This window comes from Homarus americanus, unplaced genomic scaffold (genome assembly GCF_018991925.1).
Source record: "Homarus americanus isolate GMGI-L3 unplaced genomic scaffold, GMGI_Hamer_2.0 scaffold5589, whole genome shotgun sequence".
NCBI classification, from domain to species: domain Eukaryota; kingdom Metazoa; phylum Arthropoda; class Malacostraca; order Decapoda; family Nephropidae; genus Homarus; species Homarus americanus.
Genome location: NW_024736650.1, coordinates 872,985 through 887,328, shown reverse-complemented (window position 1 = coordinate 887,328; position 14,344 = coordinate 872,985). Strand labels below are relative to the sequence as shown.

The 14,344-nt window shown below is 41.4% G+C and overlaps 1 protein-coding gene across 1 annotated transcript in view; it reads right to left on the bottom strand.

The window, feature by feature from the left end:
- Positions 1-14,344, bottom strand: part of LOC121872262 — an 88,126-nt gene that overhangs the window by 71,281 nt on the left and 2,501 nt on the right. Inside the window, exons 2-3 of the mRNA XM_042374928.1 lie at positions 14,193-14,295; positions 12,363-12,503 (exon numbers count right to left, since the gene is read on the bottom strand). Of these exons, the coding sequence (XP_042230862.1) occupies positions 12,363-12,503; positions 14,193-14,295 (244 nt within the window). The remainder of the gene's footprint in view (positions 1-12,362; positions 12,504-14,192; positions 14,296-14,344) is intronic.

The following is a 14,344-nucleotide window of genomic DNA, read 5'->3' as shown; positions in this document are numbered from 1 at the left end:
TAATTCAGAGGTTGATGTTTAACGGGCAGTCATTAAGTGTATCTTAGTGTAGTACTCGACTGGGAATTTTGTTGGGAAATATTTAAAAAAAAATCTAATTAATTGTTAAAACTAAATTCGTCCATAAATGTTTTCTAACATTGAAAACAATTAAGATGTCTCAAAGCCAATTGAATCTCCGAGTAAGGGCCTGTTCCTTTACCAGAGTGAGGTATGAATGACCTTTACCTCCATGGCTCATTACTTATTTTCTTCTGTTTCTTCGTTTATATTTCTCGTGAAGAAAAGCATTTGTCTTACTATGACAATGAAATGTAATTTTGTTTTTTGTTTCGAATAACCATAGTCAGACACTAAAAACGGTTTTAAGCCATTCTTATTGAATGAACCTCTATTAAAAGTTCAAAAGCTAGCAATACTGTACTTAGTTTTAATGTATTTAGACCATAGAGACAACCCGTTATTACGACCCAGTTAGCATTAGAGTGAGTAAAAGTACTGTACGAGTAGAGGGTTGCCGGTTCTACATTCTAAGGTGTTAATTATTATGGAATTTGCCTTGCACTTATCATAATTTTACTTTTTGGAACTTGTGTTACATTTTACTTCCTGCACACTTAGCACGTATACTGGTGTTTGATATTTTACTGAGTCTTATACTGTGAGAGTCTCTTCGGGATCCTTGAGAATTTCATGTAATTCGAAATGGATCAATTTATCTATAGTTTGCAGACTTATTTGTCCCCTTGCCAGGACCTTTACTATTCTTAGTATTCCTTCCTTATCTGAGTGTATAGACATAATTTTCGCTAAGGGCCATTGAGAACGAGGTTGTTCTGTCTGCAAGATAACTATATCTCACGGTTTTAATGACTATTATTGGCTGGTAGGGCGTCATCGAATCTTTCTCTCAAGCTCACTAAGTATTCAGAACTCCAGCCCATTAATACAATGTTTAGGAATTGATACTTTTGTCTCAAATATTGGCCTGGCTCTTCACGGTAGGTCCATCTATTCCCTCAGTCCCGACCAGACCTAGCGTGGAGAAGGACGTGCCTCTGTGTGCTCGTGTTAGTGACCATAGGAAATGGTCGCCGTGTTGAGTGAGCTGGAACTGGAGCTGAAGCATTTGCAGAGGGAGATGGACGTTTTGAAGGGGGAGAACGAAGCCCTCAGGACTAAACTCCTTCAGATGGGTGTCCTGCCAAACAGAACACCTACGAAGGAGGACCAGGAGTGGAGAGTATTTGTTCAGCTACCCAGGGTGTGGATTGCCGTAACCCATACCAAGAGTTGGAGGAAGCTGGCGAGGAAGAGAAGAGGCAGGAGAGTGTGGTGGCAGGAGAGGAAAGGGCAGTTGGTCAAATCCTGTCTAGCGGTAAGGTCGTGGTAGTTGGGGACAGCCAGGTAGGTTCTTAGATAGGACTTTTTGTGCAAGAGATAGGAAACGTAGAAGTAGGGTGTGTTTTCCTGGGGCTGGGATAGGGCATGTAGCTGAGAGGATAGATAGGGTTTTGTCAGGGGAGGGTACCAAGCCAGTAGTGTGTCTTAGTGAAGGCGGCAACGAAATAGGAAAGGTTAGGGGCGAGGAACTTTTCAAGAGGTATGGGGAGGCGCTAGGAAAGGTTAGAGATAGGGAGGATCCAATAGTATGTGGTATCTTACCTAGAAGAGAAGTTGGCAATTAATGGCTGTCTAGCAATTTGCTATAAATTGCCAACTGGAAAAAACATTGTGCAACCAATGGTTGGGCATTCATTGATAACTGGCGACGATTCTATGACAACGATTACCTGCACAGTCGTGACGGGATAAACTTGAATCGCGCGGGGGTAAAGATGTTGTCTGCATCCCTGGAGCGTGAAATTGTCACTCCGAAGGGGGGTCAACATAAGAACATTTGAACATCAAAAATGGAGGAAACTGCAGCAGGCCTATTATTCATACCGGGCAGTCCCTTACACCCAGCCTCATTGCTTATATCCATCCAACCTGGCGTTTGAAGCTCGCCAGCGTATTTCTCCGAGGCTTATGATATTTGGGATAACTTGTTCCAGTCGTCCACTACCTAAGCTTCAAACCAATGTTTACCTACTTGCGCCTAAATCTAAATTTGTCAAATTTAAAACCATTGTTACGAGTTTGCTCCTGGCTGATACTTTGAGTACCTTTTGTAATGTCCCCTTTGTTTAGCCCCTGACTTCCATTTATACACCTCGATATGTGGCCCCTCACTCTACGCTCTCGAAGGAGTGCAAATTAAGATGCTTTAACCTGTCTCTGTACTCAAGGTTCCTAATGCTCGGGATTAGTCTCTTGCTTATTCTCCCTCTGAATTCTTTCCATGATTCTATATCCATTCTGTAGTACAGTGACCAGAACTGAATCATGTAATCTGCGAGGTCTCACGCGCTAAGAAATAGTTTTAACGACCTCGCTAGTCTAGTAACTAGCACCTTTGTATGAACCCGTACTTATTAGCTTTTGCTTTCAGTAAATACACATTGTTTACTTGACTTTAAGATTCCTGGCTTATCATTACTCCCAAATCTCTCTCGCAGTCGGATTTCTCAATAACATCGTTGTTCATCTGGTATCTGCTTCTGTTTACATCTCCTATACTGAGTAATTAAGACATTTGTCCACACATTGAATTTCATCTGCCATTTTTCAGACCATTCGGAAAATTTTTAGATCTTCCTGTAGTTTTTATGGAGTCCTCACAGATTTAATCACACGTCCTATTTTAGTGTCATCAGCAAATTTACTTATGTTGCTGTCTACGCTGATATCTAAAAGCCGTTAATGCATATAATAAATAATAATGGTCCAAGTACTGAGCCTTGTGAACTCCACTAGTGACGTTGTTCTCGAATGGGGATTTAGTGCCGTTATCACCACTTCTGTTTTCGTCCTGTAACCACGCCCTAATCCATTTTAGAATATCACCTTTTAATGCCATGAGCCTAATTTCTTATTAGCTTCCTCGTGGGGACTCCTGTCAGTTATTTTGCTTAAGCTCTATATATACCATATAATAATTGTGCCTCTCTGCCCACTAATTCGAAAAATGATGAAAAACAATGTTAGATTAGTTAGCCATGAGCGCCTGCTTGTGAAGCTATGTTGGGAATCATTGATCAACTTGTGCTTCTCCTGGTGATTTCGAATAGAAAGTTTGACATGATTATTTGCAGTTTGCCTACAATTGATGTTAGACTGATTGAACGGTAGTTAGAGGATAGTGATTCTACCTTTCTTGAAAATCGGTATTTCTATCTGCTATTCTCCAGGATTCTGGTACTACACCTGCTTTTTATGACATGTTAAACATCTGCTAAGGGCATACTAAGCCTTTTCCTTACATTCCTTTTAATACCTGGGCAAATATCCTATCGGGACCTGGTGACTTATTAGGTTTAGTTTATCTATTTGCTTACTTTAACATCGTTACTAGTCACTACTATCTTGTTTAATTTATTTTCTTCTACTATTCTTGAATAGAGTCGGAGCATCGGGTATCATATGTTTAAATTTCGGTGGTGAAAACTGTTGAAAAAATATTTATTCAAGTTATTGCTCATTTCAATCTTTTTCGTGTTTTAGTTTGGATATATTTGATGGAATCCTTTGGGGTTTGACTTCTGCATCCTTGTTATCTTCAGTTCATTATTCCTCTGGTTTTTCCTCATCTCGGTCTTAACTCCTACCGGCCAATACCTTTATAGTAATCTCCGAGGTAAATTTCAATCTCAATTTTTCTCCTACCTATAGCCTTCCTTTGTCCAATAATGTTCTGTAAATAATTATTTATCCATTTAGGTCATTGTTGTTTGATCTGAGTTTTTTGTATGGTATGTTCTGGCTTTTGCATTAAGTAACTCATTATTTAAATTGTTGTGGAACTCGACAACGTCCGATCCTCGTTGTTATCAGGTCAATCTAACCGGCAGGTCTCCGGTAGGTGAGGTCATGCCCTTCGGGTACATTGAGTGAGGTCACTCCCTCATGAGGTCATAACACCCTCAAGCGTGATACCCCCTCTCTCAACTGCCCTGTCAAACTATCAAAGTTTGCCCTTCTGAAATCTGGGATTCTTTAGAAATTTCTTCTTATGGCTGTCCTGAAATTCTAACTGGAATCTAATTTCTTGTGATCCCGTTTGCAAGTTCGTTCCCCTACCCCGACATTACTAATGAGGTTTTCTCTCTGTTTGACAGAACTAAATCGAGTATAAGTTATTACCCCGGGTGGGTTCGGTTATATGTTGACTTAGGAAACAGTCCGATCGTTTCAAGAAAAATCCTCTGATTCTGAGTTACCCGTAAGGTCATTCCAATCGATTTGGCTAAAGTTATATTCGCTCGCTATACAGATCTTTGCTATATGGAAAGCCCTTATATTTCGTTCCACATAAGTCGCTTCCACACCTATCAAGATTAGGAGGTATATATATTACCCCGTGATAAATTTTCCCTACCATCGATTAATTCTATCCAAATTGTTTCTGTATTCCGCTCAGTTTTGGATTTCCCGTAATTATTTCACACTTCAGATTATCCCTGATATAGATTGGTTACCCGTCTCCTTTCTGATTCGCTAATTGGTATATGGAATAATTTGTAACCCGCAATTTGGTATCTGACAGGTAACTCACGTGAGTCTAGGTTTATCCATGTAAGGAAGAGCTTAGTATGTCCTTCGCAAAGTTGTTATAACATGTCCTTAAAATCGGGTGCAGTACCAAAAATCTGGAGGATAGCAAATGTAATACCGATTTTCAAGAAGGGAGATAAATCACTATCCCATAACTACCATCCAATTAGTCAAACATGAATTGTAGGCAAATTACTGGAAGCAATCATTTCAAACTCTATTTGAAATCACCTGGAGAAGCACCAGTTGATCAATGATTCCCAATATGGCTTCAAAAGCTGGCGTTCATGTCTACCTAATCTATTAACATTGTTTTCATCTGTTTTTCAATGAGTGGACTAGGGGCACAATTATGATGTGGTTTATCTCTCGTTTTAGCAAAGCCTTCGACAGAGTCCCCCACGAAAGACTAATAAAAAGTGGAGGCTCATGGCATTTAAGGAGATATTCTAAAATGGATTAGAGCGTGGTTACAGGAGAGGAAACAGAGATTGAGCATCAACGGCACTAAATCCGATTGGAGTAACATCAATAGTGGAGTTCCCCAAGGCTTAGTACTTGGATCATTATTATATGTTATATACATAAACGACATAGATATCGGCGTAGATAGCAACTTAAGTAAATTTGCTGATGACACTAAAATAGGGCTTGTAATTAAATCTGCCGAGGACTCCGCAAAAATACAGGAAGATCTAAAAAAATTTTTCGAATGGTCTGAAAAATGGCAAATGAAATTCAATGTGGACAAATGTAAAGAACTCAGTATAGGAGATGTAAATAGGGAAACCAGATGCTAGATGAAGAACGATGTTATTAAGAAATCCGATTGCAAGAAGTTTGGGTAATAATAAGTAGGAATCTTAAGCCAAATAAACAATATGTATTTGCTCGAAACAAGGCTATTAAGGAAGGGAATTGTCAAGGTGTTAGTTACATGACTATCGAGGTCATCTAAAAACTATATCATCCGGCAGGAGACCTAACTTGGATTATGGAGTGCAATTCTGACACCGTATTACAGAATCGATATTGAATCCTTGGAAAGAATTCAGAGGAGAATGACAAGACTAATCCCGGGCACTAGGAACCTTGAGCACAGAGACAGGTTAAATCATCTTAATTTACACTCCTTCAAGAGACGTACAGTAGAGTGAGTGGCGATATGATAGAGGTGTATAAATGGAAGTCAGGGCTGAACATAGGCTAACACAACCTCCACCATGAACAAACTCACATAGACTAACACAACCACCACCATAGACTAACGCAACCTCCACCATAGACTAACACAACCACCACTATAGTCTAACACAACTACCACCATAGACGAAGACAACCACCACCATAGAATAACACAACCTCCACCATAGACTAACACAACCTCTGCCATAGACAAACACAACTTCTGCCATAGACTAACACAACCACCACCAGAGACTAACACAACCACCACCATAGACTAACACAACCACCACCATTGACTAACACAACCTCCACCATAGACTAACACAACCACCACCATAGACAAACACAAAATTCACAGCAGACAAACACAACCTCCACCATAGACTAACACAACCACCGCCATAGACTAACACAACCACCACCATAGACTAACACAATATCCACCATAGACTAATACAACCACCAACATTTTTCATAAACCGTCAATTATTATTATTATTATTATTAAACTAACACAACCACCACCATAGACAAACACAACCACCACCATAGACAAACACAACCACCAACATTTTTCAATAAACCGTCAATTATTATTATTATTATTATTAAACTAACACAACCACCACCATAGACAAACACACAACCACCAATTAAGACAAACACAACCACCACCATAGACTAACACAACCTCCACCAGACTAACACAACTGGACCATAGAATAACACAACCACCACCATAGACTAACGCAACTGCACCATAGAATAACAAACCACCACCATAGAATAAAACAACCACCACCATAGACAAACACAACCACCACCATAGACTAACACAACCTCCACCATAGATTATCACAACCTCCACCATAGACTAACACAACCACCACAATAGACTAACACAACTGCACCATAGAATAACACAACCACCACCATAGACTAACACAACTGCACCATGGAATAACACAACCACCACCATAGAATAACACAACCACCACCATAGACTAAACAACCAAAACCATAGAATAACACAACAACCACTTTAGACTAACACAACTGCACCATAGAATATTACAAACCACCACCATAGATTAACACAACTGCAACCATAGAATAACACAACCACCACCATAGAATAAATAACAACCACCACCATAGACTAACACAACTGCACCATAGAATAACACAACCACCACCATAGAATAACACAACCACCACCATAGAATAACACAACCACCGCCATAGACTAACACAGCTGCACCATAGAATAACACACCACCATACGACTAACACAACTCCACCATAGACTAACACAACTCCACCATAGAATAACACAACCACCACCAGACTAACACAACTCCACCATAAACTAACACAACTCCACCATAGACTAACACAACTCCACCATAACTAACACAACCACCACCATAGACAAACACAACCACCACCAGACTAACACAACTTCCACCATAGATTAACACAACCTCACCATAGACTAACACAAGCACCACAATAAACTAACACAACCACTACCATAGAATATCACAACCACCACCATAGCCTAACACAAGTCCACCATAGAATAACACAACCTCCACCATAGACTAACACAACCACCACCACATAGACTAACACAATCACCGCCATAGACTAACACAACCACCACCATAGACTAACACAACCGACACCATAAACAAACACAACCGACACCATAGACTAACACAACCACGACCATAGACTAACACAACCTCCACCATAGGCTAACACAACCACCACCATGGAATACCACAACGACCACCATAGAATACAACAAAACCACCACCATAGACTAACACAACCTCCACCATATACTAACACAACCACCACCATAGACCAACACAACCACCACCATAGACTACAACCTCCACCATAAACTAACACAACCTCCACCATAGACAACACAACCACCACCATAGACTAACACAACCACCACCATAGACTAACACAACCTCCACCATAAACAAACACAACCTCCACCATAGACCAACACAACACCACAGACTAACAGAACCACCACCATAGACTAACACAACCACCACCATAGACTAACACAACCACCACCATAGACTAACACAACCACCACCATAGACTAACACAACGACCACCATAGACTAACACAACCACCACCATAGACTTAACAAACCACCACCATAAACAAACACAACCTCCACCATAGACCAACACAACGACCACCATAGACAACAGAACCACCACCATAGACTAACACAACCACCACCATCGACCAACACAACCACCACCATAGACTAACACAACCACCACCATAGACTAACAACCACCAATAGACTAACACAACCACCACCATAGACTAAGACACCACCATAGACTAACACAACCACCAATATAGACTAACACAACCACCACCATAGACTAAGACAACCACCACCAAGACTAACACAACCTCCACCATAGACTCACACAAACCCACCATAGACTAATACAACCACCAACATAGACTAACACAACCACCACACCATAGACTAACACGACCACCACCATAGACTAACACAACCTCCACCATAGACTAACACAAACTCCACCATAGACTAATACAACCACCACCATAGACTAATACAACCACCACAATAGAATACCAACCACCACCATAAATCAACACAACCACCACATAGACTAACACAACCTCCACCAAAGACTAACACAACCTCCACCATAGACTAATACAACCACCACCATAGACTATCACAACCACCACCATAGACTAACACAACCTCCACCATAGACTAACACAACCACCACCATAGACTAACACAACCTCCACCATAGACTAACACAAACTCCACCATAGACTAATACAACCACCACAATAGAATACCACAACCACCAAATCAACACAACCACCACCATAGACTACACAACCTCCACCAAAGACTAACACAACCACCACCATAGACTAACACAACCTCCACCATAGACTAACACAACCACCACCATAGACTAACACAACTCCAATAGACTAACACAAACTCCACCATAGACTAATACAACCACCACCATTGACTAACACAACCACCACTATAGTCTTAAACAAAACCAACTACATAGACAACAATAAACCATAGACTAACACAACGACCACCATAGACTACACAACCCACCATCTAACACAACGACCACCTAGAATACCACAACCACCACCATAGACTAACACAACCTCCACCATAGACTAACACAACCCAATAAGACAACACAACCCACCATAGACTAACAACCAACCACCATAGACTAACACAAACCACCACTATCGACACAACCACCACCATAGACTAACACAACCACCACTATAGTCTGACACAACCACCACTAGTCTGACACAACCTCCACCATAGACTAACAACCTCCACCATACACCAACACAACGACCACCATAGAATACCACAACCACCACCATAGACTAACACAACCACCACCATAGACTAACACAACCACCACCATAGACATACACAACCACCACCATAGACTAACACAACCAACCATAGACTAACACAAACTTCACAGTAGACAAACACAACCTCCACCATAGACTAACACAACTCCACCATAGCCCACACAACGACCACTAGAATACCACAAACCCACCAGATATTACAACCACCAATAGAATAACACAACACCATAGAAAACACAACCACCACCATAGACTAACACAACCACCACATAAATCAACACAACCACGACCATAAAAACACAACCACCACCATAGACTAACACAGCCACCACCATAGACTAAACAACAACCACCAATAGACTAACACAACCACCACCATAGACTAACACATCCTCCACCATAGACTAACACAACCACCACCATAGACTAACACAACCTCCACCATAGACTAACACAACCTCCACCATAGAATACAACCACCACCATAGAATAACACAACCACCACCATAGACTAACACAAACCACCACCATAGACTAACACAACCACCACCATAGAATACCACATCCACCACCATAGACTAACACAACCACCACCATAGACCAACACAACGACCACCCAGAATACCACAACCACCACCATAGACTAACACAACCACCACCATAGACTAAACCACCACCATAGATAACACAACCACCACCATAGACTAACACAACCTCCACCATAGACTAACACAACCTCCACCATAGACCAACACAACGACCACCATCGAATACCACAACCACCACCATAGACTAACACAACCACCACCATAGAAAAACACAACCACCACCATAGATTAACACAACCACCACCATAGACTAACACAACCACCACCATAGACTAAATTACCACCAATATACTAACACAACCACCACCATAGACTAACACAACCACCACCATAGACCAACACAACCACCACCATAGACTAACACAACCACCACCATAGACTAAGACAACCATCACCATAGACTAACACAACCTCCACCATAGACTGACACAACTCCACCATAGACTAATACAACCACCACCATAGACTAACACAACCACCACCATAGACTAACACAACCACCACCATAGACTAAGACAACCATCACCATAGACTAACACAACCTCCACCATAGACTGACACAAACCCACCATAGACTAATACAACCACCACCATAGACTAACACAACCACCACCATAGACTAACACGACCACCACCATAGACTAACACAACCCTCCACCATAGACTAACACAAACCCACCATAGACTAATACAACCACCACCATAGACTAATACAACCACCACAATAGAATGCCACAACCACCACCATAAATCAACACAACCACCACCATACACTAACACAACCTCCACCAAAGACTAACAACCTCCACCATAGACTAATACAACCACCACCATAGACTAACACAACCCCCACCATAGACTAACACAACCACCACCATAGACTAACACAACCTCCACCATAGACCAACACAAACCCACCATAGACTAATACAACCACCACCAGCTGAACACAACCACCACTATAGTCTAACAACCACCACCATAGACTAACACAAACTCCACCATAGACTAACCCAACGACCACCATAGAATACCACAACCACCACCATAGACTAACACAAACTCCACCATAGACTAACACAACGACCACCATAGAATACCACAACCACCACCATAGACTAACACAACCTCCACCATAGACTAACACAAACTCCACCATAGACTAATACAACCACCACCATAGACTAACACAACCACCACTATAGTCTGACACAACCACCACCTAGACTAACACAACCTCCACCATAGACTAACACAACCTCCACCATACACCAACACAACGACCACCATAGAATACCACAACCACCACCATAGACTAACACAACCACCCACCATAGACTAACACAACCACCACCATTGACACATACACAACCACCACCATAGACTAACACAACCACCACCATAGACTAACACAAACTTCACAGTAGACAAACACAACCTCCACCATAGACTAACACAACCACCACCATAGAATAACACAACCACCACCATAGACTAACACAATCACCACCATAGACTAACAAAACCACCACCATAGAATACCACAAACTCCACCATAGACTAACACAACCACCACCATAGACTAACACAACCACCACCATAGACTAACACATCCTCCACCATAGACTAACACAACCACCACCATAGACTAACACAACCTCCACCATAGACTATCCAACCTCCACCATAGAATACCACAACCACCACCATAGAATAACACAACCACCACCATAGACTAACAACACAACCACCACCATAGACTAACACAACCACCACCATAGAATACCAACCACCACCATAGACTAACACAACCACCACCATAGACCAACACAACAACCACCATAGAATACAACCACCACCATAGAATAAACACAACCACCACCATAGACTAACACAACCACCAATGACTAACACAACCACCACCATAGACTAACACAACCTCCACCATAGACTAACACAACCTCCACCATAGACCAACACACGACCATCATCGAATACCACAACCACCACCATAGACTAACACAACCACCACCATAGAATAACACAACCACCACCATAGACTAACACAACCTCCACCATAGACTAACACAACCTCCACCATAGACCAACACAACGACCACCATCGAATACCACAACCACCACCATAGACTAACACAACCACCACCATAGAATAACAACCACCCACCATAGACTAACATCACCATAGACTAACACAACCACCACCATAGACTAACACAACCTCCACCATAGACTAACACAACCCACCATAGACTAACACAACCTCCACCATAGACTATCACAACCTCCACCATAGACTAGCACAACCACCACCATAGACTAACACAACCACCACCATAGACCAACACACCCTCCACCATAGACTATCACAACTTCCATAATGACATATCTCAACTACCATCAATCAGACTTAAGTAATATAAACTCACGTTATAGGCGTGTTTGTTGAGCTTGGCCTCTATACGTCCCGTGCTTGTGGTGAGTCTCTGTACGTTATTGCCAACACCTTCCAGGTCTGTGTCGTGGCGGCCCAGCTTGTAAAACACGTTGTTTAACTTCAGCTCGTCCTCCTGTGGCACATATAAGCGATTTGGGTTCACCTGAAGAATTGCCTTAACCCCAGTATATACCACATGAAGATAACCCACATTGACGCTACCTGAGAGGGTTTCCAAGCAAAATAAAATGGGTCGAATCTTCAGGACATCCCACCACCTGTCACTAACTTACAATATTATAAGGGTTGCAGTGAATTTGTGTTTGGAATCTGTGTGAAATATTGAAATCGGATGTGAAATTTAGCACTATCAATTGTTTTGAATGTGGGCATAACTTCAATGCGTAAAATTAATTGGAGAAAATACAGTCGCACAAAATAGGCATATGTAAAAGAAGACTGCAGTTTTATGCACACATCAACGCTAACACTCAAATTCACTTTTAATATTGGTACCCCTCTTGTTTAAGTGAAGGCATCAATAAATGTTTTTTTTTCCTGATATAAAGCTACTGTGAGTATCTGTGAGTAATTTGTCACCATTATTAACACTTGTGAGTCACTTTCCATCATTATGAGCATCTCTGTGTCACTTAGTGTCATTTTGAGCATTTATGAGTCATTTTCTGTCATTATGAGCACCTGTGAGCCACTTAACGTCATTATGAGCACCTCTGAATCATCTAACTTCAATTTGAGCACCTGTGAGTAATTTGGCGTCATTGTGAGCACTTATGAATCACTTGCCATAATTATGAGCACCTCTGAATCACTTACCGTTATTTTGAGCACCTGTGAGTCACTTGGTATCATTACGAGCACCTGTGTTTGATGGTGCCATTCCGTGTTGATGTTTCAAGATAATCGTTCCGGATAAAAAATGCATTTGCAGTGTACATGAAACGTCTGTTTATGAGTACTATACAATTTAAGGTTTATTTACCCTGTAGTGGAGAAGGAGTTCAAGTGTTCAGGTAATAGACTTCATCAGTGACCCTGTTTATATACAAGTGCTGGTGTCAAGACCTGAAAATCTGGCTCCATCAGTGCCAGATGGCGCACCTCTTGCCCGCCCTCCTATAGAGTAGAGTTAGAGATAAATATTTTGAGAGAAGATGGGCCTTCTGAGAATTTGAAATCCCTAAACCATCAAGTGAGTTGAGAGGAGGAAACGGTAAAAAGACTACTAAAGTTACTGTTGACTGCTGAGTGTTGTAAAGTTGATTGATTCACAATAGTGGGTTACTATATGGATTGTTTAGCAGTCTAAAGGATTTTTTAAAGTTAGGTTTGTATAACCTACTAATGACTTCAGTTAATTTCTTGTATTTATGAAATTACTGAGTACTTACTGTAGTTTTCAAATATATTTTCTTTATTTGCAATACAGGTAGTTGTGGCATAAATCTTGAACCTTTCTGGTAGTTGCGTCGTTTTTTTTTTTTTTTTAATTTTACGAGGTATGTCAGCGAACATCATTCTTCACTGTCCATGATAAACTTTCCATTCTATACTCATAATGCAACTGACAAACCTCTCATGATTTCGTAAAGAACTAACGATTTTGACCTCAAGTAGCATGGACCAATTTATCATGCCCTGTCACTTTAATATATAGAAGTGAGAGAAGCTGTGCTACTAGTAAGTTAGCCATTAATATATCATCAGTGTTAAGAAATAGATGGTACTGACGGCCTCACGCACTTGACTCCACGAAGAAGAAGTAACCGACGGGTTCACTTGGCCACCCCTCAGATCTCACCTTGATGGCCCTGCTGACGTCGTTGAGCTTGACTATGAGTCCTTCATGGCCCCGTCGCAAGTCCTCCAGCATATCCGGGGTGGAGCTGTCACCTCTACCGCCCCTGCAACACCTCTACACTTTAACTGAGAACCACACACACACACACACAC